This window comes from Drosophila bipectinata, chromosome XL, assembly GCF_030179905.1.
Source record: "Drosophila bipectinata strain 14024-0381.07 chromosome XL, DbipHiC1v2, whole genome shotgun sequence".
NCBI lineage: Eukaryota > Metazoa > Arthropoda > Insecta > Diptera > Drosophilidae > Drosophila > Drosophila bipectinata.
In genome coordinates this window covers 8,146,863-8,168,468 of record NC_091734.1, presented here as the reverse complement: position 1 = coordinate 8,168,468, position 21,606 = coordinate 8,146,863, and the positions used below count along the sequence as shown (strand labels likewise).

The following is a 21,606-nucleotide window of genomic DNA, read 5'->3' as shown; positions in this document are numbered from 1 at the left end:
ATATACGAATTTAAATTTGGGGGCAAAGTATGGCAGGTAATTCTATTTTTGCAAAGAAAACCAAATGCTTTTTGCGCCACTTAAGTACACTAAGGTGACCGGCCTGGGTCGCCGTAACGGTCGTTTTGCAGCACTGTTTCCGTTAAGTTCAAATTCAAAATTCAAAATGATTTCGGTTATGGTTTCCATTTCAAGGTTAGCCAAATGGCAAAGCCTATGCAAAAACTAGGCCAGCTGCTATTACGATATGTTAACCGTATTCCCACAGCAGTAGCTCCAATAGAACATGTTAAATTACACTTTTATCTGGATGGTATCGCCGCAGAGTATCGCCTCCCACTCCCACTCCTCCGGCGGCTTGTCGGCCGCACAATCTTCTTCAATTAACTGCTACGAGCTGTTCGACAAGAGACAATTGCAGTGACTTACCCGAGCGAGGTGTCAACAAAAGGTAACCGATGCCGGAAGCCCATTAACAGTCACTCTTGGCCCTCAGTCGCAGATCGATCCACCCTACCTCCACCGTAGCTTTAAATTCAAAATTCTGTTAAAAATTTGTGGTTTTGGTCCTCTTTTGATTCAATTGGATGTGAGCATGAAATTCAATTTGGTGCAGACCCTGGTCTTCGTTTTCTGTCTTATCAGTGTCCAGATCTATGGGATACAAGGTGGGGATGGGGTTCTGTTGCCCCCCAGGAACTCTCCGCCTCAGTGACTAATTCCTCTCGGCCATTTCGTGATAGATGCCAGCGGGAAACGGATCGTGAGCAAGTACGAAAGGATAATGCAGATGTATCCACAACTGGCGACGGGCGGTGGCGAGTCTTCCCAGTGGCGGGCCGCCGAAAAGGACATGCGGCATCCCTGCAAGCGGGACTGCTCGGACCAACAGCCCATGACCTGCTACTACTACATGGTGGTCCACTACGATGACACCATGGCGGAGACCTGCAAACGATACCTCCAGGTGCTTTACTCCCTTCTATAAACTGTTTCGCTCCTTCAAGGATAACTAGAATACAATCCCCCCTTCCATATCGATTGCGATTCTCAGTATTCCCGGTACTTCCCCATCTCATCCCCGTTTCTAGAACTCTGCTGTGAGGTCATGCGATTAGAAAATGTCTTCAGATGTTTCTGCAGAATTTTCCGAATACGTCAGAACAGAAAACACTGATCAAACACCGATAATGGTGTTTATTCCCTCAAGTGATCAGTAACATCGCCGATAAAAAGTGTTCTTTTTTTAGAAGTTACAAAGAAAAACGATACCTGCTAAGACCACTCTCACCCCTTACCCTCTTTCCCGCAGTCCAAGTTCCGGTTCAAGCTCAGAGGAAAGGAATACCTGGATGGCATCATGCTGGCGGAGAAACTGGGACCCACCGATTGCAAGTACGCCGACGGACTGGAGAGCCAGGTGATGGTGGTGAACGGTCAGCTGCCCGGAATGGCTATCGAGGTCTGCCTGGGCGACACCGTGGTGGCGGACGTGATCAACAGTATGCACGAGACGACGACGGTCCACTGGCACGGCATGCATCAGCGGATGACCCCGTTCATGGACGGAGTGCCTCACGTGACTCAGTATCCGATCGAGGCCGGCCAGGCGTTTCGCTACCGATTCGAGGTGGACCATGGCGGCACCAACTGGTGGCACAGCCACACTGAACATCAACGAGCCTTCGGGCTGGCCGGTCCGCTGGTGGTGCGGATGCCGACTCGACTCAATCCTCACGCCCACCTGTACGACTTTGACCTGTCGGAGCACGTGATTATGATCCAGGACTGGGTGCACAACTTCGTCGAGAGCGTGGCCGAGAACATCCTGATCAACGGGAGGGGGCGGAACCTGAAGAAGAACGTCACTGCGAAGCCCACTCTGTACGCCCACTTTCCGGTGGTCCGCGGGGGTCGCTATCGCTTCCGGGTGATTTTCAATGGCGAGTAGTGAGCCGGGAAAGCCAGATACTCAAGGTATTAATCTGTACATTGTTTCAGGTGTTTCTAACTGCCCAATCAGCTTTAGCGTGGACCAGCACGACCTAGTGGTGATTTCCAGCGATGGCAACGACATTGAGCCAGTGGAGGTCCAGCGGATTATGTTCCACGGCGCGGAGCGGTTCGACTTTGTGTTGCATGCCAACCAAGAGGTCGCCAACTACTGGATCCGGGTGAAGGGATACAGCTTCTGTGCCAAGAATCAGCTGCACCAGGAGGCGGTGCTTCACTATCGGGATGCAGACCCTCGGTCGCTGGACACACATACCCTGACCTACGCCTACGATGCCCCAGGCACGACCCTCAACGAACTTGGAGACGACAACAGCATGACCGGAAGCGGAAGCGGCAGGAGTATTTCCCTCGCGGACTTGAATGCCCAGAGACAGGAGCTGGAAATACAGCCGGCGGTAACGTACTACACCAGCATGAACGCCTTCGAGGTGCGCCAGGGGGAGGGCTTCCGCTTCCAGATGGATGACATCAGCTTCAGCATGCCGAAGATGTCGCTGCTGCAGACCCGCAATCTGGGCGTGGGCCAGTTCTTCTGCAACCGCTCCCAGCAGGCGGACTTGGGATTCAACTGCCGGCAGCGGCACTGTCGCTGCTCGAACGTGATCCAAGTGCCGGCCAACCAACAAGTCGAGTTCGTCATCTACAGCCTGTCGAATACCCCGCACCCGGTTCACCTGCATGGCTACACCTTTCGTGTGGTGGGAATGGGGGTACTAGGCGAGGACCAGATCGGTCAGATTGAGCAGATCGACAGGAGAAATCCGCTGCCGCGACGCGGACGAGGTGCCCCGCTCAAGGACTCGGTGCAGGTGCCTGCCTTCGGGTACACCATCATGCGTTTCTTCACCAACAGTCCTGGCTACTGGATGTTCCACTGCCACATATCGCCGCATTCGGAGAACGGCATGGCGGCAGTGGTAAGAGTTGGCGAGGATGTCGAGATGAAGATGTGCCCTGTGAGCAACTGCGGGCTTTGCAGCTCAGTAGCGTAGTGCTTAACAAAATAAAAATAAAGTACCTTTAAGCTGGCATTTCAAACCGGGTATCTTTTGCGCCCTTCAGTGTTGGAAATGGCGGGGGGCTTTAGTGCTGGACAAGACCATGGCCCACGTGCCGGCACAAGGAAAAAGTAAATAAACCAATTTCGTCCAGGAATGCCGGTAAAAAGTGACTCCGACTCAGACTCTGAAGATGATGCCCAGCTACGTCGACTTCGGGAGGCTGCTGACACCTCTCTCCTCACGAATTCTATGTTTCAAGAGCAACCCAAGCCTGCAAAGGATTCAAATCATGAGAAACCTTCACCACAGATCGCCTCCAGGCAGCAGGATTCCGTTTCAGCCAAAAGCGAACGCTATTTGGAGGAGCAGGAGCCAGCTGCCTGTGACCTAAAAGTAACTCAGGAAATGCAAACGCATATTTGGAGCAAGTTAAGTAATATTATCCAGCAGCAAATAGAATTCTGCCAAGAAGAGCGTCCTATTGGAAGTCAGAAATCAGTTCCCGATAGGGTAAAGCTTATTTCCACTGCCGACTGCTATCTGAGTGCAGATGTAGTGATAGAAGGGCCTCGAGGTCCCCAGAAAAAGCCCATCATCACGAAGCGTTTGCTTCCTGAAGACGAATCCTCCAAAGAACAAAACACTAACTTATCCTCGATAGCTGTCAGTGGGGAATCTGTTCGTGATGGAAAGGATCTGGACTTCTGGGCTCCGAAGAAAAAACGAGCTGACAAGATATTTGAATACAAGGCCCAGGGATCCAAACTACTGGCTGTGGAACCCGCTAATGAATTTACAGAGCGCCGGAAAAAAAACAACTGGAACGAGTCCAAAATTAGCAATAGGAAGAAAAATAAACAAAAAATGTATTCTTAAAGTGTAAAGGAGTTGTTTCGCTCATTACGATTCGAATGTGGCATGGAAGGTGTTTACTACATGTCCGTTTGCATTGTCAGCGCCGCTGGTGCCGGCCACGTTTGAGGTAGAAGACATTTGACCATCTAGCAATCCGTAGAGCATCTGTTGCTGAGAGCTGGCGGTGCCACTGGAGCCCGCCGAACTGCCGCCGAGATCCTGCAGCATGTCGCCCACCATTTGGTGCCCTCCCATGCTCTGATTGCTCCCGGTAGCGCTGTTGTCAAGTATGTTGAGGAAGTCGCTGCCATTAAAGTCCTGCTGCTGTTGCATCTGCTGTTTCTGCATGCTGCTCTGACTCTCCTTCATCAGCTTGTCGTACTCCTGCAGTACGCCGTTGAACTCTCCAATTTCCACGCGATTCCTGGCTATCACCTTGTGCTTGTAGTAGTTGTGAACCTGAGTTAGGGATGTCCCCGTAATGGCAGTGTAGGCCCGCTCAAGGGGCATCAGTTGGAGACTAGTGGCATTTTGCAGCCGAGGATCCGAATCGTAGCAACCACGATACTCGCCGACAAAGCTGCGCAGAAACTCTTCCGTGGCGTCGGTCAAAACCTGGATGGCCGACTCTGAGCAGTCAGTGAATCCGGCCAGGCGCAGCATCCCGCACATCACTTTGCGGACGACCTGTCGGGAGGTACTGCTCGAAATTTCCGGATAATCCTTTGGATCGCCTCTGGAGTACGCTGTGTCAACGGTGGGCGTGAACCAGATGGGTTTCTGGAACTTTTGCTCGCTCACCAGGTCGGCGGCGTTTTCTGGCGGGAAGTCAACTTCGGGTATCATCAGGCAGGGGTTCAGCAGATAATTGGATGAACCCTAAAATGGAACAGGTTTATATTTCGGATGTTAAGCTTGCCAGGATTCCCGCATACGTTTTTATTTGAGTATGTTTCGATTAGCGACTGTAGCACCTCCGTCTGTTTCATCACCTCAATGGTCTGGGTAACCAGTGAGCTTTTCAGCTCCACGTTATGCCTGTGAATTACCGAAATATAAACTATTCGATCTGTGAACTAACTAGCGTCATTCTTTTTACCGCATTTTCTTTGGGATGTGGTCATAACTCGGGCGAGCCTCGTCAAACTTGTCTTTCTTGGTCGCAGTGTAGTCACCGTTCTCCGGCGGTAGCTGAGGGCCATCGTCCTCCAGAGGCATGGCGCCCCAGTAGTCCGGCTCCATTACTTCAGTGGGAGTCTAAACAAATAAATTGGTCAAAACAATTGGTACTCCAAAAACAAAATAAATAATCAAAAGCCGATGGCAGTATTGGAAAACGCGTATTGACTATCGATTGCCAAGGTACTCGATGCCACGGTGCCTAAAAGAGACGATATCGGAACATTAGGTATCGTAGCAAGCGTAATGTTTGTTTTTTAGGAAAGGGAAAAGATAATTAACTGACGAGGCGAATTGAAACGTCGGCAAGATAACGCAACGACGCAGACGACGTGTGGGATACTCCGGCGGATTGGCGGTGCCAGGGTACGGATTTGGCAACAAGATGCACCAGCAACACATGGACCTGCATGCGCCAGTGGACTTAAACAAGGTAAGTAGTGTCTGGAGGGGATTACCCCAAGGCGCTGAGCAAGGGCCCATCTAATGAGGGTATTGAATACTCCACAGTCCCTGGACGAGATGTCTCCGGAGGAGCGCATGCGGTGAGTATCTCTTAATCCCTTGCCGGTTTCCCAAAGTTCGTAACTAACTCTTTCACCTTCGCACCGCAGAGCGGAACACCAGCTAATGGTGGAGAAGCACCGTGGCCACGACGCCATGCACTCAGAGATGGTGATCATACTCTTTGTGACCCTGGTCATAGCCCAGATTATTCTGGTCGAGTGGAAGAAGCGGCACTACAGCTCCTACGCCTTCGTTACCCTATTGGCCATGTGGCTCATCCCGCTAATAATCTCGTGCAGCTTCGGTTGGGTGCGCTTTATCATCATCTGGCTGATATTCACTTTCATCACGGCCCTGGTGATGCGGAGGGCGACCAGCAAGCCCATCCAGGGTACAACGCCTAGGTGAGTCACTCCGCCAGTTGGCGATAAGAGCAATAATAGTAATCTTATCCATTCCCAACTTCAGGCTGGTCTACAAATGGTTCTATTTCATCTACAAGTTGAGCTATGGCTTGGGCCTGGTCGGCTACTTGGTGATCATGGCCGCCTTTCTTGGCATGAACTACGTCTTCTCGCAGCCCCCAAACGCCTGGATGGACGTTGGCCTAATGTTCTGTTTTTACGGTCTATATATCGGAGTCCTCGGCCGGGACATATCCGAGATCTGCTCCGATAAAATGGCTGCTGCCATCGGCGTACGTATTAAGCGTGGTTCTTCGACAACCGTATTATATGAAATAATTCTCTCTCGCTTCGTAGTACTACACGCCTCAGGGCATACCAACCCGACACCTGGACCAGAACGTCTGCGCCGTGTGTGGAAACCAGCTATTGGTCTCTGAAAAGGAGGAGGGCGTCATTGAGAACACTTATAAGCTGTCGTGCCAGCACGTATTCCATGAGTTCTGCATACGCGGTTGGTGCATCGTTGGCAAGAAACAGACCTGTCCCTACTGCAAGGAAAAGGTTGACCTCCAGAAGATGTTCCGCAATCCGTAAGAAATGGAAACAAGTGGTCAATATCTACTACATGTTCTCCTGTATCTCTTTTTAAGCTGGGAGAAGCCTCACGTCTTATACGGACGCTTGTTGGACTGGATTCGCTGGCTGGTGGCCTGGCAGCCGCTTATCTTCTTCATAGTACAAGGCATTAACTGGATGCTGGGCCTAGAGTAGGTTCCCCCTGGCCCGCCTTCGCTTTCCTGGGCGTCTAGTCAAGCACACACACACACAGACACATATACACACACACATTATATTAAGAAGAAGCACACACTATTATTATTACTTCAACTGCAATATTAAGACCGACAGACCAATTGGAGCACCAGCACCACTCAATCGCCATTCATTCCAATTCCAAACCGCTCCCCGTCCAGATGTCCGGGGTGCGGCGGTGCCCGAGGAGCTGAGCGGACGGCTAGCTCCACCTTTCGCGGCTAGCTTCCCAGCACCCGACCTTTCCATGGCTCAGACTTAACTCGAAACGAAAATGCAATTTTGGATATATGTATGTGTATATCTAGTATCTATATAATACATAGCTCGATGTATTTTATGTACATATGTGTGCCTGGTCGTGTGTATGTTTCCTAGGTATTATTACCAACTATAATTTCGTTATTTTGCTCGGTCGCACCGGAGCACGATGGAAACATGTGTGTGGCGGCGAGCCGAGACTCTTGATGATAAAAGCCAAATAATGGAAACCAGACTTTGCAGACGTTGCAAATCGTAAAAAACTTCAGAATTCTGGGAAATATGGGAAAACTTTCAAGAACGTTCTTTTAAAGTTTTCACAGATTTTCCTGAATTTGCATTTTTTATTTTTAGAAAATTTCTTATTTATGTAGTACGGATTGCACGGATTTATATCTGGATGGGAATAAAAGGATTTATAGAACCAAATACGGCCGTCTCTTTCGTTTTGGAGATATGTACTTTTAAAATAACAATTGCATCGCTTTATTGTGTTTATATATTTCATTCACTTAAGGCAACAACAATAACAAAATAATAGGATGTAAGGAAAGCCGAATGATCTGGAAAGAAACGAACTGCCGAGCCTAGGATTAAAGACTTTAAGTTTCAGGCACGGATAGGGGTTTAGAACGGGGGTATGGGGATATGGGGTCTGGCTGAGTGTTCCGTCGTGCTAGCACCGATCTGGTGACTAGGGAGGGATTAGGAACGCACTAGTGAACCGCTTCATACATTTCATCCGGTATGTACATCTACACCTTAGTCGTTACGTATCTAGTAGCCGGAGGCTCCGATCATCTTACGGATCTGCTCAAAGGACAGCCAGAACGTGAGCGACCATGGCGCCATACGGATCCAGCACGGCAAGAATCCCTTGTAGAGCGCCGCGAAGCCCTCCTTGGACACGGTCTGCCGCAGGCAGTCGACGGAGCCGCGGTACAATAATCCCCTGGAATAGAAGAAACCATTAAGTGGTAGACAGGTGACCCAAATCGCCGTCAGAGTCAACTCACCGGCCCTTGTCGTCGGTGGGCTGGTTCATGATGCGGGTCTTCACCACATCCGCCGGCGTACCCATGATCGCCGCCACGAATCCAGCGCACACAGAGGCCAGCACATGAACGGTGTGGCAGTCGGGCATCTGCAGGCGGTCCATGATGAGGTGCTTAATGGTGTCATAGGTGGTGAGATCGCCGAGGTTCACTAGAGCCGCTCGCTGCACATTCGGGATGCTGCCCTTCCACAATCCCCGCACTCCACCACGCTGAACAATGTTTCGAAAGGCGTGGCCGGCACTGTTGACTCGCGGTGGTTCGCCCATTAGACGCCGCCGGCCCTCCATCTGGATTTGAACCTTGACCAGGTCGGCGGGCGAGGCAAGCCATTGGGCGACGGCTCCAGCGGTCACACCGCACAAAGCTGACTTCCAAACGGGCAGCGCCTGGTTTCCATCACGGGTGAACTCCTTTCGCATCATGTCGTAGCTGCAAATCCTCACACCGCTGCGGGAGTAAGCAGAGAGGAAGCACAAGGAGGATTAGAGCGACTCGAGCAACTGGCCGGATGGCTAGTGGGCGGCAGGTGATCTATTGATCTATTGGCTAGGACTAGTATGAGGATTTTGGATGTTTTGCCCACCTATAGACGACGTGTCGGTAGAGCGCCGGCGTTACGCCCTGCCACAGCTTCAGGGCGCCCTCCTCTCGCGCAATCCCGAAGGCGGTGGCCATCATGCCGCGGTATTGCATCTGGTAATGGTAATTGTGGGGGCTTCATTGTAGTAAAAGTATCGGTATTTTCTAAAAGTCCAAAACAACATACACACATACACACACAGACACGAAGGAATAGATTATGGAAAGGTCCACCCAGAGGAGGGACATGTCAGTCACACACACAGATCACAGTTTGCTAAACACATAGTGGAAAAACATAGTCGGAATAGGGGAAGGTTAATTGGGAGGAACTGCTGGGACTGCTACGGTTACCTTTCACCCATGGGCCCGCTTATCATCTTGGTCGTGCCCACTCCGATTCCGCGTATCTCCCACCCAATCTTATCGAGCGATGGGAGCAGTGATAAGTCAGAGGAGCAGTCCCAGGTTAGTGTAAGCAGACATGTCAACAAATGGAGATGTGGGATTAGTCGGGTTACAGCCATATCCAGCAACAACAAAAACAACGACAAGCGATGCCTAAGACCAGCGATAGGGGTCGTGGTTGGACAAAGAGGATGTAGATGACAGAGAATTGGAACTGGTGAATACCCGCCCCCATCGCTGGTTCATGCCGGGCAGCCATATACTCACATTAGACTTGGTTATGGTTTGGGTTGGACTAATCGCAGCTATGGCAGCTGCCTCGCCCTGGATTTGCAGACGTGTTTTGGTCAGATCCAGGGGATACGTGACCAGCTCCGCGATGGAGGCCGCCACCACAGACACAATGTAGGTGCAAGCGAAGGAGTCCGCATAGTCATACTTGACAGGTCGCAGCTGGTTGCGTCCGCTGTTAGTGGAGGAGGTTGCGCTTGTCGAGGAGCTGGAAGCACCTATGCTCGCTGGCGACGATTCCTCTGTTTGGGAGCTGGGTGAGCCCGTTGCAGCGGCCATGGCAGCACAGTTGGAACTGGAAGATAAGCGAGAGAGCTTAGTAAACAGCTTGGGTGAAAAGGTAAACAGCAGAAAACAAACTATTGCGGGAGAGACTTTCACACGGTCGCGTGATGTTGTTGGGGTGCTTCGAACTTTCCCGAGGATTGCGGATACAATGCCTTGTGCCTTTGTGTCCGAGAATTCGCTTCCGATTCCGTGTGCGGCTTTTTTTACATAATAACGACGGCGGCGATTTTGGCAACGCTCTTCCGAGGTGCGAAAAAGAAAGAAAAACAAAAGATGCCAGTGGAATCGCTCCGAATCGCCTTGACTTGGACAGCAGTCGCGCTCTTTTTAAGCTCTCGATGGGCTAATCATGTTTGTCCACCCAGCTGCGAAGCGCTTCTATTTATATATCCTTAGTATTGTGTATAAAAAAACCTTAAGCTTATCAGCTCCTCGTCAATAAAACAAAAAAAAATAAAAACACAAAAACAAAAACACAACAGAGGCCCAGGGTTGTCACGTGCAGCAAAAGGAGCGAAAGAGTTTCGTGGCTGTCAGATTCGTTTCCTCAGTTACCTCATAAATATCAATTAAAAAGGATATATCTAATTTATAGATTTACACAATTTGATTATCATTATTTATTTGCTTTGATTATGTGAATGAAGCGCTCGTATTTGACTTTTATGAGTTATCGATAGTTAGCTGTTTCATCATCACATGGAGATCGATAGGTCGCGCGATAACAACGCGCTGGTGAGAAATGCACTAAATATTACCGCGAAGCGCATAAATAAAGTCGATCTTGTTTTTTTTATGTAAATTTTTTTTGCTGCGGCTGCGATTTTGGTAATTTCAAAATCGATGTAGATATGCAGTTTGATCCTGTTACCAGTGTGCATCTTATACCGAACATCTTCGAATTCTACCAAATCGGATGAGAATCGAAATAAGACCCCTCAAAGTCGTAAAGTCAGTCGTCTATCCGAGAATTGCACCAACAACAAACAGCGCGTAGGAATCTACCAAGAAGTGGAGCTGAAGCGAGAGAAAGAGAAGGAGAAGCAGGCGGAGAAGGAGGAGAGCGAGCAGAGGAGTGGAGCGGGGGAAGCACAGAATGGATGTTGAAATACCTGTTTTGGCTGGATATCTTAATGTGCCGACCCAAACTGGATTTTCGCTAAATCGTATCTCAAAAAAGGTATGGAATATCACGTTAACTTATCACTATATCACTATATATCCTCCCTATTTTCCCTATCGCCCCACTGAGTCTGATCTCGCATACCTAGAAGCTTTTCTCGTTAGCCCCATAGCCCTACGGCAGGATCTATGGACATCGATGCTTGCGATGGGGTGTGCCTTTGCACACCAATAAGCCTGGGCTCGGAGTGCGGGAGAGACGGCTCGAGCGGGAGCGCACGAGTGACAAGGAGAGCAAGAGCCCCAACATACAGGCGGGGACGATAATATAAGTCGCCAGCAACCGATCGCTCCAATGGGCTTTAACCTGGGGACCTATTTCTATTGATAGGAGTTCCAAGAGCTAATTAATTAAATTAATTAGCATCCCACAATGTCGTTTTTTGTTATCATAGCATAATATAATGCCCACACTACATATGTATTTCCGAAAGTCCTACTATTTCTACCGCTGGTGTGCGCACGCACAGCTGGGCCATTAATGCTTGAATTTCATGGTGTGAGCTTACATGCAACAGGAAATTCTTGAGTTAGCAATAAAAAAGGGCTAAGAGCGGGGGCTCTGCTCAAGACCCTTATGTAAGGCCCCACAATAGGAAATCTAAGCAATTCTATAAGTCGAACCAAAATGTCTTTACTGACCTCATCTCCATTACTATCCTTTTTGCAGAAGGCATGCACTCGCTATTGCCTCCTGTTCAAGGCCAGTCGCCACGGGATCGCCCGACTGGAGATGTGCGAGAGCAAGGAGGATCGCAACCCGAAAATCTTCACCCTTGAGAACTGCGTCAAGATCACCCAGGAACTGCCTCCGGAGCGACTCATTCAGATCGTCAAGCGGCATGGAACGCTCACCCTGAGCACCGGTAGCGAGGAGGAACTGAAGGACTGGATCACCGCCCTACAGACGGTGGCGTTTTGCGACACTTCACCGTCGAGTGGCAACGGCGGCGCGATCGAGGAGGACAATGACCTCTACTGCAGTTCCTTTGTGAGTTGGAATTCATTCTTTAATGGGGTGTGTCCTCTTCCCCAGCCAGTGTTCCGGCAGCACACATGTGTTTATTTTTATTGTTTTAACCTATGAGCTGTCAATAATGTACCACATTATGTAACATCGATTCCATCTTCTAACCATTCAAACCAGCCTTAGATCTCCATGTATGGTGACTGGGTATGTCCATATCTCAGGCAATTCTTATTAGATCCTTGAGAGGGATACCTTAAAAGGCTTCTACTTCGATTCTCCATCATTTTACATCAAAATCTCAAGATATAATTTTTTTTAGATTTTTTTCAAAATTTTCTGATGGACCCCCTTGGAAATCCTGAAAACCCCACTTCCTCCCACATCGATAGCCATATCTCAGGCAATTCTTATCGGATCCTTAAGAGGGATACCTCAAACGACTTCTACTTCGATTCTCCATCGTTCTGCATCAAAATCTGAAGATATAATTTTTTTTGGATTTTTTTCAAAATTTTCTGATGGACCCCCTTGGAAATCCTGAAAACCCCACTTCCTCCCACATCGATAGCCATATCTCAGGCAATTCTTATTGGATCCTTAAGAGGGATATCTTAAACGATTTCTAGTCCGATTCTTCATCATTCTGCATCAAAATCTGAAGATATAATTTTTTTTTCGATTTTTTTCAAAATTTTCTGGTGGACCCCCTTGGAAATCCTGAAAACCCCACTTCCTCCCACATTGATAGCCATATCTCAGCCAATTCTAATCGGATCCTTAAGAGGGATATCTTAAACGACTTCTACTTCGATTGTCCATCGTTCTGCATCAAAATCTGAAGATAAAATTTTTTTTCGATTTTTTTTTAAATTTTCTGATGGACTCCCTTGAAAATCCTGAAAACCCCACTTCCTCCCACATCGATAGCCATATCTCAGGCAATTCTTATCGGATCCTTAAGAGGGATACCTCAAACGACTTCTACTTCGATTCTCCATCATTCTGCATCATAATCTGAAGATATAATTTTTTTTCGATTTTTTTCAAAATTTTTTGATGGACCCCCTTGGAAATCCTGAAAACCCCACTTCCTCCCACATCGATGCCCATATCTCAGGCAATTCTAATCGGATCCTTAAGAGGGATACCTTAAACGACTTCTACTCCGATTCTCCATCGTTCTGCTACAAAATCTGAAGATATAATTTTTTTTTTATTTTTTTCAAAATTTTCTGATGGACCCCCTTGGAAATCCTGAAATCCCCACTTCCTTCCACATCGATAGCCATATCTCGGCCAATTCTTATCGGATCCTTAAGAGGGATATCTTAAACGATTTCTAGTCCGATTCTCCATCATTCTGCATCAAAATCTGGAGGTATCATTTTTTTTAGATTTTTTTCCAAATTTTCTGATGGACCCCCTTGGAAATCCTGAAAACCCCACTTCCTCCCACATCGATGCCCATATCTCAGGCAATTCTTATCGGATCCTTAAGAGGGATATCTTAAACGATTTCTACTTCGATTCTCCATCGTTCTGCATCAAAATCTGAGGATATAATTTTTTTTAGATTTTTTTCAAAATTTTCTGATGGACCCCCTTGGAAATCCTGAAAATCCCACTTCCTCCCACATCGATGCCCATATCTTAGGCAATTCTTAGCGGATCCTTCAGAGGGATATCTTAAACGATTTATAGTCCGATTCTCCATCGTTCTGCATCAAAATCTGGGGATATAATTTTTTTTTGGATTTTTTTCAAAATTTTCTGATGGACTCCCTTGGAAATCCTGAAACCCCCACTTCCTCCCACATCGATAGCCATATCTCAGGCAATTCTTATCGGATCCTTGGAAGGGATACCTTTAAAGACTTCTACTTCGATTCTCCATCATTCTGCATCAAAATCTGGGGATATAATTTTTTTAGATTTTTTTCGAAATTTTCTGATGGACCCCCTTGGAAATCCTGAAAACCCCACTTCCTCCCACATTGATAGCCATATCTCAGGCAATTCTTATCAGATCCTTAAGAGGGATATCTTAAACGATTTCTAGTCCGATTCTCCATCATTCTGCATCAAAATCTGGGGATATAATTTTTTTCGATTTTTTTCCAAATTTTCTGATGGACCCCCTTGGAAATCCTGAAAATCCCACTTCCTCCCACATCGATGCCCATATCTTAGGCAATTCTTAGCGGATCCTTCAGAGGGATATCTTAAACGATTTATAGTCCGATTCTCCATCGTTCTGCATCAAAATCTGGGGATATAATTTTTTTTTGGATTTTTTTCAAAATTTTCTGATGGACTCCCTTGGAAATCCTGAAACCCCCACTTCCTCCCACATCGATAGCCATATCTCAGGCAATTCTTATCGGATCCTTGGAAGGGATACCTTTAAAGACTTCTACTTCGATTCTCCATCATTCTGCATCAAAATCTGGGGATATAATTTTTTTAGATTTTTTTCGAAATTTTCTGATGGACCCCCTTGGAAATCCTGAAACCCCCACTTCCTCCCACATCGATAGCCATATCTCAGGCAATTCTAATCGGATCCTTAAGAGGGATATCTTAAACGATTTCTAGTCCAATTCTCCATCATTCTGCATCAAAATCGACAAAGATATATATATTTTTTTAATTATTCTGACGTCCCTTGTCCCGTGATGGTTTATTTGTGAATCTAAAATGGGACATTTTTGAATTTAAAAAGCGGAAAACAGCCTCAGAAGATGGCTCGTCGAGCCGGACAGCAGCGGTTATCCGGATGGTGGATGCTGCGAACGGTGAGGCAGTGCTTCGGTCCGGTGGTTTGAAGCCACGCCAAGTACTTGACAAAAGAGTCGTAGCTCAGGAACTGGATGCGCCGACAAGCTTTCCCGTGATGGTAATGCGACCGGGGATCAAAGATCCAATTCCGGCTGGTGTTCCCACACCTTCCCTGGTATTTGCTCGCGGCGACGTCACTGGGGGAAAAAGGGGGTATCTCAAGAGGGATTCCCGTACCAGTTACCCAGGGAGTACTCACATTTCATCAAGCGTCAGTAAGGCTCGCTTGCGGATTTCCGGCAATCCGGCCAGGAATCGGAGTACTGGCGGCCCATCTGTTCGTCTCACCAGCGAGAAGAGGAACAGGAAGGGCATATGCTCGAACCGCACTCCCTTCATGATCTCCGCAGCGTGGCACTGCCGTTCCGGCCATTTGTAGTCCAGCCAGAGCACGGCGGCCATGTACACCTCCATCTCCGAGTTGACCGCCAGAGAGTCCATCGCCAGCAGTCGCTTTACGGTGGCAGCTTCCATCTGCTTGAACTCCAGACTGGCCGCAAACTGTAGGAAGATTGTCGAAAGTGGCCCGAGGAGATTGTCGTCCAGGTAAATCCCCAGAGTAAGGGACCGCTGGTACAGGGCCACGGCCATAACAGGATCCCGGGTAAGCAGTCCCATGGCGTTCCAGATATCGGCCACCAGTTCCGGGCAATCGAAGAACTGGGCTGCCCGCAAAACATGAAGGAGATAGTTGGTAGACGTTTGGTGGATCGGCTCCAGGGCCCATCGGTACATGGTCACAAAGGCGCAGGCGTTGACCATCGAACCGGGCAGATGGTAGATATGCGTCTTGCCCAACGTGGCGTGTCGGAAGAACTGCGACACCAGCTGCAGGACAATGGCGTGGCAACGGAACTGTTTGTTCTCGACCACCACCACTAGAGTGGGCTTTATGTTCTGCTTAAACATGCGTAGCATATTCTCGGCGAGATTAGTGCGCTCCGGACCCCGGGACTCTTCCCAAAGCTTGTCCAAAGTCTCCGACTCGTTCGAGGCTCGCTCCAGAGTCCTCATCATGTCGTACAGCCGGATGCTAATTGTCTTGCTCGTCTCGAGAGAGGGATCACTGCTGGTCTTTAGATCCTTGAGGATGTTCTCGAAACTGCCTACCTGGAGGCTGATAGGTCTGCCCAGTGGCATTGGATGCACTTCCGTCGGAACGGCAAGCTGCTGCAGCAGAAGTACAGTTTCACTTCGAAGGGTATTTGGATAGCTGGAATCTTTTGGGTAGATGCTTTCCTCCAGATTATCTTTCTCGTCCTCTGCCGCTAGACGATCCTTCGGGCTGGGCTCTTCCTTGTCAGCCTCCTGTGTAACAGATTCAGTTTGTGGATGGCCCACTGTGGAGGGGTCCTCGTCCTTTGGGGATGTCTCGCTCCTTGGAGAGTGGAGGGAGACTCTTCTGTTCCCATTTTCGACCGAGTCCTGCAGCTCCTCTCTGTGATACGATGTCTCGTTACTCAAATATCCTAGCTCTCCACGGAGAAGTGCATCTTTATCGTAAAACTTGTCTTTTTCGGACATTTCTTGGCCTCTTCTTGAAATATATTAACTTAAAATTTGATTTTTGTGCTTTATCGAAAGTATAGATAAAACTACAGATGTAGAAACTTCTACAAAACGTATTAAAAGGAACTGACTACTGATGTTTTAGAATTTCAAGAGTACTATGAAGTGGAAATCGAAGGGTTACTTGTGAGAATTTTTAAAAATTGTAGGTTTTTTTTAAAGTTTAAAAAACTAATAGAATTCTCTTTACTTTCCCCCATAGGACGGCCTGTTTATAATCACACTGATCCCCTCGGAGGCCTCTCGCCGCTGCGGCATCGAACCCAAAACCTACATGCTCCAGATGACGCCCACTGAGCTGCAACTGAGATCCGAGGACCTGGGCACCACAATCGCCATGTGGCCGTACCGTTTCATTCGCAAGTATGGCTACCGCGACGGCAAGTTCACCTTCGAGGCGGGCCGGAAGTGCACCACCGGCGAGGGCGTCTTCACCCTGGACCACACCAATCCCCAGGAGGTGTTCCGCTGCATGTCCGCCAAGATGAAGTCAATGAAGAAGCTGATCAGCGGCGACAACAGCTCCGCCTCCCTCAGCACCTTGGAGTGCGGAGAGAACCAGTTTAGTGCGGCGGCCAATATGGAGCCGGGATCGCGCAGTCCGCTGCCTCCGTCGCCGTCGAGTAATCCGCATGGCGGAGAATTCGAAATAAACTCCACGCAGAGCGGCTTCTCCATGAGGGGATTCCTCAGCTCAAACGACTCGCTGAACAACTTTTCGGCTGCGAGCGGCAGTGCTACGCCGGGAAGCGGTGGTGCTAGTGTGACGCTGTCGGTGCCCACTGGTAAGCACATCCCCAACAAACCGCCACGAAAACTCGGAGCCAGTCCAACCACCACAGCTCCGATAGCAACGACAAACCAGCAACAACATTGTGATAAATACAGGAACATTGTGAAATATGAGCCTGTGGCCATAACGACGTCCTCGCCCGCTACCGACTCGGCAGTTATACTGAAACCCCTGGACACGTGCGATCCGGATCCGCCGCCGCCGGATCTGCCGCTGCGCAACGAGAGCACCGGCAAGGGCGGCGGAGGAGCTATGGAGCGGGACTACGAGTGTATCGAGAACATCACGGAGGCCTGGCGCACTCGGGGAGTGGGCGATGTGAGGCACTGCGAACGCGTGCCCATCCTCTGCGACACCTCGGAGTTTGTGCGCCAGCGCTCGGTGACGAAAACCCCGAACAGCACACCCAAAATAATAGACATCGACATCGGGGAGGGAGCTTCGCCCATTTCGGTGGCCGACTCCAACTACGACCGTCTGGACTTCCTCTCGCCGAACAACAAAACCTCCAGCGGATACAAGACCATTGTGAACGTGACCGTGCCGGGCAATCGCACCCGGTGCAGTCCGCCTCCGCCGAACGAATACGAGATGATCGCTAGCCCGGACACGGAGAGCTTTCGCAAGGCGGACGACAGCCATCTCGGATACGGAGTGCTCCGGAAGACCAGCACCACCACAACGAATAACAACAACCTAGGAATCTCCAACAGCAACATCATCATCAGCAGCAGCAGCGGCAGCGGCAGCAGCAGTGCCGCAACAGCGAACAAAAGCAACAGCGATCCATCAGCCACGGCCATCGACCACCGCAGCTACAATGGACTTAACTACACGATTGTCAGCAAGCCGAAGAGAGTGTAGGAGCTTTAGGAGGAGGGGGGCCGGATGCACATTTCCAGGACAGGACAGCTAGAGGTGGTGCAGTGTGGATCAGGGGGGGAACAGTTGCCGCTTTTTGGAGGGAAATCGTGTCCACAACCTAGACTATAGACTATATCCAAGTTCATTTTCAAAAATAGACTTCCCATAATCTCACAAGTCCACAAATTTAGAATCACAAGTGAAAGCTCAACGACAACGTCTCGAAATTAGTAATTTAGTAACTCCCAGGGTCTGAAAAAGTTTTCTCCATTTAGGATCTCAAGACAACACTTTCTTCAAAAAGCACAAGCACAGTAGGATGCATTCCATTGTAATAATTCCAATAATTGCACTTCGAGTTAAGACGAGACTGCCTGCCATACAGTGCCTTTATGGTTTTAAAAAGAAAAAAAAACTCAATTCAGTTCTAAATTGATTTCCGTTCTAATGTTTTTAATTCATAATCTGTGATTGTATTGTTAATATGAAGAAACTGCTTAGTTTATAGCCAGCACTGCCCGCCACTTGATCGCACTCGACGAATAAGAAGTATATATATGTTTTTTGAATTTTACTTAAAGCTTGAAGTAGAACTCGCAAGATCCCTGTGTACTTGACCCGTTTTTAAACGTATGTATGTGTTTAATATGTATTTTTTAGAAATATGTATGTAGAACAAACCGAAACATTGTTCGCCTGCCATAATCGGTTACGGATCCATTGTTATTTACCTATGAAATTTTAAATTTAATGCGATGATATAGCTGCCATCAGTAACCAATAAATCTCCCACAGCGTTAACCATACTATTGTAGTGTTTTGGGTCCAGCCCAGACTGTAATGGACCTCCCAAGTGCTGGTCATTGAACTTGCACCTTCCTCGTGCCTTGCACCGCCATCTCGCATGTGCGCATATATATTCGACTTTGAAGCCATTCTCGTTGCAAATGACATTAGTGAGCATTAAGCAAAGGTCACAAACAAAAAAAAAAGAAATAACTAAAAGCTTGATAAAGCTAAAGCCAGAGCAAACAAAAGCAAAAGTAAAGAATAAAAATACCAAAAGAAAGTTGTGACGAACATTTCACTCGAAGAATATCATTTTTTTACCTAACGTTTAAGATAATAACTATTGTAATTATTATTTTTTTGTGTCTTCGAACTATTGTTGTATAAATAAAGACCAACAAAACTCAAACAATCAAACTGGGACCTATTTTTTAATCTTTTTGGCTTAAAAAAAAGAATTTTTTAGTTTAAATGGGAGTAACGTTATTCGTAACGCGGTTTTTTCAAATTTACGAGCCCGCGATAGAGACGGTTATCGGAACCATGTATCGATACAGTTTTAGAATTTCGATAACCACCATCAAACGCGGGTAAACTTTGGCGTTTTTTGTTTGTATTTATTTTTTTTCGGAAGACCCAAAGGTACTCAGAATGCAGGCGTTTCTCAAAACAGGCAAATCCGGCACGGGCCATGGCGAGAAACAACAGGGAGCTGCCAGCGAACGGCGAAAGCCGCCAACCCTCTGGGTGGAAAAATAGTGGGTACCGCAAACTCCGCAAAGTAGAGCACATGCTGACACTTAAACTTCTTTACAGCCGTCCCCGTAGCGTAGAGGATGTGGTGGAACAGTCTGAAGTGGTGGCCGTGCTGCGCAAGTGCGTCGAGGGCGGGGACCTGCCCAACATGCTGCTCTACGGACCGCCAGGTACCGGAAAAACGAGCACGATTCTTGCCGCCGGGCGGCAGATTTTCGGAGACATGTACAAGAGCCGGATCCTCGAACTGAATGCCTCTGACGAGCGCGGCATCAATGTGGTGCGCACCAAAATCAAGACTTTCTCCCAGCTTGCCGCCAGCAGTGTGCGTCCCGACGGCAGGCCGTGTCCACCGTTCAAGATCATCATCCTGGACGAGGCCGACTCCATGACACATGCCGCGCAGTCTGCACTGCGTCGCACCATGGAAAAGGAGAGCCAAAGCACTAGGTTCTGTTTGATTTGCAACTACGTCTCCCGGATCATCGTGCCCATCACGTCACGGTGTTCCAAGTTCCGGTTCAAGTCTCTGGGCGAGGAAAAGGTGATCGCGCGCTTGAAGTTTATCTGCGAACAGGAGGGCGTCCAGATCGAGCCAGATGCCTACAAGTCCATCGTTAAGATATCTGGTGGCGATCTGCGACGTGCTATAACCACCCTACAATCCTGCTTCCGTCTGAACGGCCCGGAGCACACGATCAACACAGCGGATCTCTTCGAAATGTCGGGCGTCATCCCCGATTACTACTTGGAGGACTATCTGGAGGTCTGTCGCTCGGGCGACTATGAGCGGCTGGAGAGGTTTGTGCGCGACATTGGATACTCTGCCTACAGTGTCGGCCAGATGATGGAACAGTTTGTGGAGTTTATTGTCCACCACCCGGGTCTGAATGATCCGCAGAAGGCCAAGATCTGCGACAAGTTGGGGGTAGGTCCTTAACCGATAAAGCTATGGAGTATTTAATATAACGGTATCTTTCCACTTCCAGGAGTGCTGCTTCCGCCTGCAGGACGGAGCTTCGGAGTACTTGCAAATCATGGATCTGGGCTGCTGCATCATTCTGGCCCTCAAATAGGATTCATCGCAAGAACTGTTCACTCATTGAAAATGCATTTTTTTTTACGGCTGATTTTGAAAATATATTTAAAGTTAATGTTTAATCGGGACTGCCCTCAGTTGGCTATAAATTCAAACTCCTCCTCCTCTCTTTCCCGCTTCAGAGGGTTACCCGTGCTGGAGGCATTTCCCGCTACCACGCTGGCAATGCTTCCCACGGCCGCCGCATCGCTATCGACATCCATCTTGACATCATTGGACCCACTGGTCTCGTTCTTCATCTCCCCGGCTGGTGCCCCGCCACCGCCCCCGCTAGAGCCACTGTTGCTGGGCACAGTTTTGGCGGTCGTTGTGGTGAACTTGATAACGGGCTTTGTTATTGTCACCACCTGCTGCTTGTTCACAACGGAGTGAGCTCGTTTTGGGCCGTTGGCGCTGGACGCGGGCTTCACCACGGTCTTCATTGGCCGGCCCTCCAGCGCCGACTTGGTCATTTTCTTCGACTGATTGGGAGCTCTCAGTTTGTAGTTGACGCCCGTGAGGCAATAGCGGTCGGGCGGCAATCGCAGACCGCAGTGTGGTTTGATCGGGGGCAGAGGCGTAGCGTTCCGTATCTCGGCCACCTTTGCTAGGACGTGGCGCGGGGGCGGGCCGGTGAAACTCTTGTCCAGCGTCATCTCGGTGGCCAGGCGCACGTCGTCCAGGTCAATCGTCTTTTTGCGGGCATGGTTGGCATACACCTTGGCGTCGTCCAGTATGCAGGTGACATAGCCTAAAAGAGAGATCCTGTAATTTATGCGCAATTTCCGAGAAACAACTTTTTTTTTACGGAAGGTGAATTCCAGCATTTGGTTGACCACGCGCGGCTCGTACTCATGGATATTCAGCTCCTTGAGGATGGACATGATCACCTGGGCATCCTTCGGCACATGCTTGATCTGAGCGCTAATTTTGGCCTTATCGGCCTTTTCGCTGCTCATTGTTTATTGTTTGTCAACTGTATTTAAATATCAAAAAATATGTCTGCACTAGGGATGGACGAAAACAACAAAACAACATCGCGGTCGTGTCACGATGGGAAGCTGGATGCGTTTACCAGCACTAATCGATAACACCGCCAACTAT

At 48.7% G+C, this 21,606-nt stretch overlaps 9 protein-coding genes across 13 annotated transcripts; 5 read left to right on the top strand and 4 right to left on the bottom strand.

Moving 5' to 3' along the window:
- Window positions 1-162: 162 nt before the first annotated feature.
- Window positions 163-3,054, top strand: Mco4 (Multicopper oxidase 4). Its single transcript, XM_017235997.3, has 4 exons — window positions 163-668; window positions 744-967; window positions 1,313-1,943; window positions 2,002-3,054. Exons 1-4 carry the CDS (start codon window positions 596-598, stop codon window positions 3,006-3,008), a joined length of 1,935 nt encoding a protein of 644 aa, XP_017091486.2. The 5' UTR covers window positions 163-595; the 3' UTR covers window positions 3,009-3,054.
- Window positions 3,055-3,114: 60 nt separating this feature from the next.
- Window positions 3,115-3,894, top strand: LOC108121705 (uncharacterized). The gene has a single exon (XM_017235983.3). The coding sequence runs from the start codon at window positions 3,171-3,173 to the stop codon at window positions 3,891-3,893; it is 723 nt and encodes a 240-aa protein (XP_017091472.2). The 5' UTR covers window positions 3,115-3,170; the 3' UTR covers window position 3,894.
- Window positions 3,853-5,114, bottom strand: Spt7. Its single transcript, XM_017235981.3, has 3 exons — window positions 4,972-5,114; window positions 4,808-4,910; window positions 3,853-4,751 (listed from the first exon to the last, which is right to left on the bottom strand). The coding sequence occupies exons 1-3, from the start codon at window positions 5,112-5,114 to the stop codon at window positions 3,918-3,920; spliced, it is 1,080 nt and encodes a 359-aa protein (XP_017091470.2). The 3' UTR covers window positions 3,853-3,917.
- A 228-nt stretch (window positions 5,115-5,342) lies between these two features.
- Window positions 5,343-7,468, top strand: LOC108121704 (E3 ubiquitin ligase Rnf121). Its single transcript, XM_017235982.3, has 6 exons — window positions 5,343-5,484; window positions 5,562-5,596; window positions 5,666-5,962; window positions 6,027-6,255; window positions 6,320-6,555; window positions 6,616-7,468. The coding sequence occupies exons 1-6, from the start codon at window positions 5,437-5,439 to the stop codon at window positions 6,734-6,736; spliced, it is 966 nt and encodes a 321-aa protein (XP_017091471.1). The 5' UTR covers window positions 5,343-5,436; the 3' UTR covers window positions 6,737-7,468.
- Window positions 7,469-7,480: 12 nt separating this feature from the next.
- Window positions 7,481-10,318, bottom strand: Ucp4A (Uncoupling protein 4A). Of its 4 annotated transcripts, none has more exons than XM_017235978.3 (5): window positions 10,219-10,318; window positions 9,352-9,670; window positions 8,681-8,790; window positions 8,056-8,544; window positions 7,481-7,991 (listed from the first exon to the last, which is right to left on the bottom strand). In XM_017235978.3, exons 1-5 carry the CDS (start codon window positions 10,221-10,223, stop codon window positions 7,817-7,819), a joined length of 1,098 nt encoding a protein of 365 aa, XP_017091467.1. In that variant the 5' UTR covers window positions 10,224-10,318; the 3' UTR covers window positions 7,481-7,816. The 4 variants fall into 4 exon arrangements, with proteins under 4 accessions (XP_017091467.1, XP_017091468.1, XP_070134852.1 ...); XM_017235979.3 differs by lacking the exon at window positions 10,219-10,318 and adding an exon at window positions 9,736-10,160; XM_070278751.1 differs by lacking the exon at window positions 10,219-10,318 and adding an exon at window positions 10,078-10,140.
- A 91-nt stretch (window positions 10,319-10,409) lies between these two features.
- Dok (docking protein homolog) lies at window positions 10,410-19,066 on the top strand. 2 transcript variants are annotated; one of them, XR_001773136.3, is made up of 4 exons: window positions 10,410-10,843; window positions 11,516-11,836; window positions 16,425-18,509; window positions 18,675-19,066. XR_001773136.3 is itself a non-coding variant. In XM_017235975.3 (3 exons), exons 1-3 carry the CDS (start codon window positions 10,760-10,762, stop codon window positions 17,877-17,879), a joined length of 1,860 nt encoding a protein of 619 aa, XP_017091464.2. In that variant the 5' UTR covers window positions 10,410-10,759; the 3' UTR covers window positions 17,880-19,066. The 2 variants fall into 2 exon arrangements, 1 of the variants encoding a protein (XP_017091464.2); XM_017235975.3 differs by having other exon boundaries at window positions 16,425-19,066.
- On the bottom strand, window positions 14,462-16,320 carry LOC138926375 (uncharacterized). The gene is made up of 2 exons (XM_070280234.1): window positions 14,853-16,320; window positions 14,462-14,790 (listed from the first exon to the last, which is right to left on the bottom strand). The coding sequence occupies exons 1-2, from the start codon at window positions 16,175-16,177 to the stop codon at window positions 14,550-14,552; spliced, it is 1,566 nt and encodes a 521-aa protein (XP_070136335.1). The 5' UTR covers window positions 16,178-16,320; the 3' UTR covers window positions 14,462-14,549.
- Window positions 19,067-19,237: 171 nt separating the features above from the next.
- LOC108121743 (uncharacterized) lies at window positions 19,238-20,585 on the top strand. Its single transcript, XM_017236031.3, has 3 exons — window positions 19,238-19,426; window positions 19,485-20,352; window positions 20,414-20,585. Exons 1-3 carry the CDS (start codon window positions 19,320-19,322, stop codon window positions 20,498-20,500), a joined length of 1,062 nt encoding a protein of 353 aa, XP_017091520.2. The 5' UTR covers window positions 19,238-19,319; the 3' UTR covers window positions 20,501-20,585.
- On the bottom strand, window positions 20,544-21,538 carry Taf9 (TBP-associated factor 9). Its single transcript, XM_017236033.3, has 2 exons — window positions 21,311-21,538; window positions 20,544-21,253 (listed from the first exon to the last, which is right to left on the bottom strand). Exons 1-2 carry the CDS (start codon window positions 21,459-21,461, stop codon window positions 20,598-20,600), a joined length of 807 nt encoding a protein of 268 aa, XP_017091522.2. The 5' UTR covers window positions 21,462-21,538; the 3' UTR covers window positions 20,544-20,597.
- Between the last annotated feature and the right edge of the window lie 68 nt (window positions 21,539-21,606).

What these genes read in the sequence shown, in the direction of transcription:
- Mco4 (XM_017235997.3), top strand. Translation starts at nt 596, where the DNA reads ATGAAATTCAATTTGGTGCAGACCCTGGTCTTCGTTTTCTGTCTTATC. An exon ending in CCAGATCTATGGGATACAAG is followed by an intron (nt 669 to 743) that starts GTGGGGATGGGG and finishes ATTTCGTGATAG; the next exon opens with ATGCCAGCGGGAAACGGATC. An exon ending in CTTCCGGGTGATTTTCAATG is followed by an intron (nt 1,944 to 2,001) that starts GCGAGTAGTGAG and finishes ACATTGTTTCAG; the next exon opens with GTGTTTCTAACTGCCCAATC.
- LOC108121705 (XM_017235983.3), top strand. Translation starts at nt 3,171, where the DNA reads ATGCCGGTAAAAAGTGACTCCGACTCAGACTCTGAAGATGATGCCCAG.
- Spt7 (XM_017235981.3), bottom strand. Translation starts at nt 5,114, where the DNA reads ATGGAGCCGGACTACTGGGGCGCCATGCCTCTGGAGGACGATGGCCCT. An exon ending in CACATCCCAAAGAAAATGCG is followed by an intron (nt 4,911 to 4,971) that starts GTAAAAAGAATG and finishes GGTAATTCACAG; the next exon opens with GCATAACGTGGAGCTGAAAA. An exon ending in AAACATACTCAAATAAAAAC is followed by an intron (nt 4,752 to 4,807) that starts GTATGCGGGAAT and finishes GTTCCATTTTAG; the next exon opens with GGTTCATCCAATTATCTGCT.
- LOC108121704 (XM_017235982.3), top strand. Translation starts at nt 5,437, where the DNA reads ATGCACCAGCAACACATGGACCTGCATGCGCCAGTGGACTTAAACAAG. An exon ending in TCTCCGGAGGAGCGCATGCG is followed by an intron (nt 5,597 to 5,665) that starts GTGAGTATCTCT and finishes TTCGCACCGCAG; the next exon opens with AGCGGAACACCAGCTAATGG. An exon ending in CAGAAGATGTTCCGCAATCC is followed by an intron (nt 6,556 to 6,615) that starts GTAAGAAATGGA and finishes TCTCTTTTTAAG; the next exon opens with CTGGGAGAAGCCTCACGTCT.
- Ucp4A (XM_017235978.3), bottom strand. An exon ending in TACCGACACGTCGTCTATAG is followed by an intron (nt 8,545 to 8,680) that starts GTGGGCAAAACA and finishes TTACTCCCGCAG; the next exon opens with CGGTGTGAGGATTTGCAGCT. An exon ending in CCCACCGACGACAAGGGCCG is followed by an intron (nt 7,992 to 8,055) that starts GTGAGTTGACTC and finishes CTTCTATTCCAG; the next exon opens with GGGATTATTGTACCGCGGCT.
- Dok (XM_017235975.3), top strand. Translation starts at nt 10,760, where the DNA reads ATGGATGTTGAAATACCTGTTTTGGCTGGATATCTTAATGTGCCGACC. An exon ending in TAAATCGTATCTCAAAAAAG is followed by an intron (nt 10,844 to 11,515) that starts GTATGGAATATC and finishes TCCTTTTTGCAG; the next exon opens with AAGGCATGCACTCGCTATTG. An exon ending in ACCTCTACTGCAGTTCCTTT is followed by an intron (nt 11,837 to 16,424) that starts GTGAGTTGGAAT and finishes TTTCCCCCATAG; the next exon opens with GACGGCCTGTTTATAATCAC.
- LOC138926375 (XM_070280234.1), bottom strand. Translation starts at nt 16,177, where the DNA reads ATGTCCGAAAAAGACAAGTTTTACGATAAAGATGCACTTCTCCGTGGA. An exon ending in TTACTGACGCTTGATGAAAT is followed by an intron (nt 14,791 to 14,852) that starts GTGAGTACTCCC and finishes TTTTTCCCCCAG; the next exon opens with TGACGTCGCCGCGAGCAAAT.
- LOC108121743 (XM_017236031.3), top strand. Translation starts at nt 19,320, where the DNA reads ATGCAGGCGTTTCTCAAAACAGGCAAATCCGGCACGGGCCATGGCGAG. An exon ending in ACCCTCTGGGTGGAAAAATA is followed by an intron (nt 19,427 to 19,484) that starts GTGGGTACCGCA and finishes ACTTCTTTACAG; the next exon opens with CCGTCCCCGTAGCGTAGAGG. An exon ending in AGATCTGCGACAAGTTGGGG is followed by an intron (nt 20,353 to 20,413) that starts GTAGGTCCTTAA and finishes TTCCACTTCCAG; the next exon opens with GAGTGCTGCTTCCGCCTGCA.
- Taf9 (XM_017236033.3), bottom strand. Translation starts at nt 21,461, where the DNA reads ATGAGCAGCGAAAAGGCCGATAAGGCCAAAATTAGCGCTCAGATCAAG. An exon ending in AATGCTGGAATTCACCTTCC is followed by an intron (nt 21,254 to 21,310) that starts GTAAAAAAAAAG and finishes TCTCTCTTTTAG; the next exon opens with GCTATGTCACCTGCATACTG.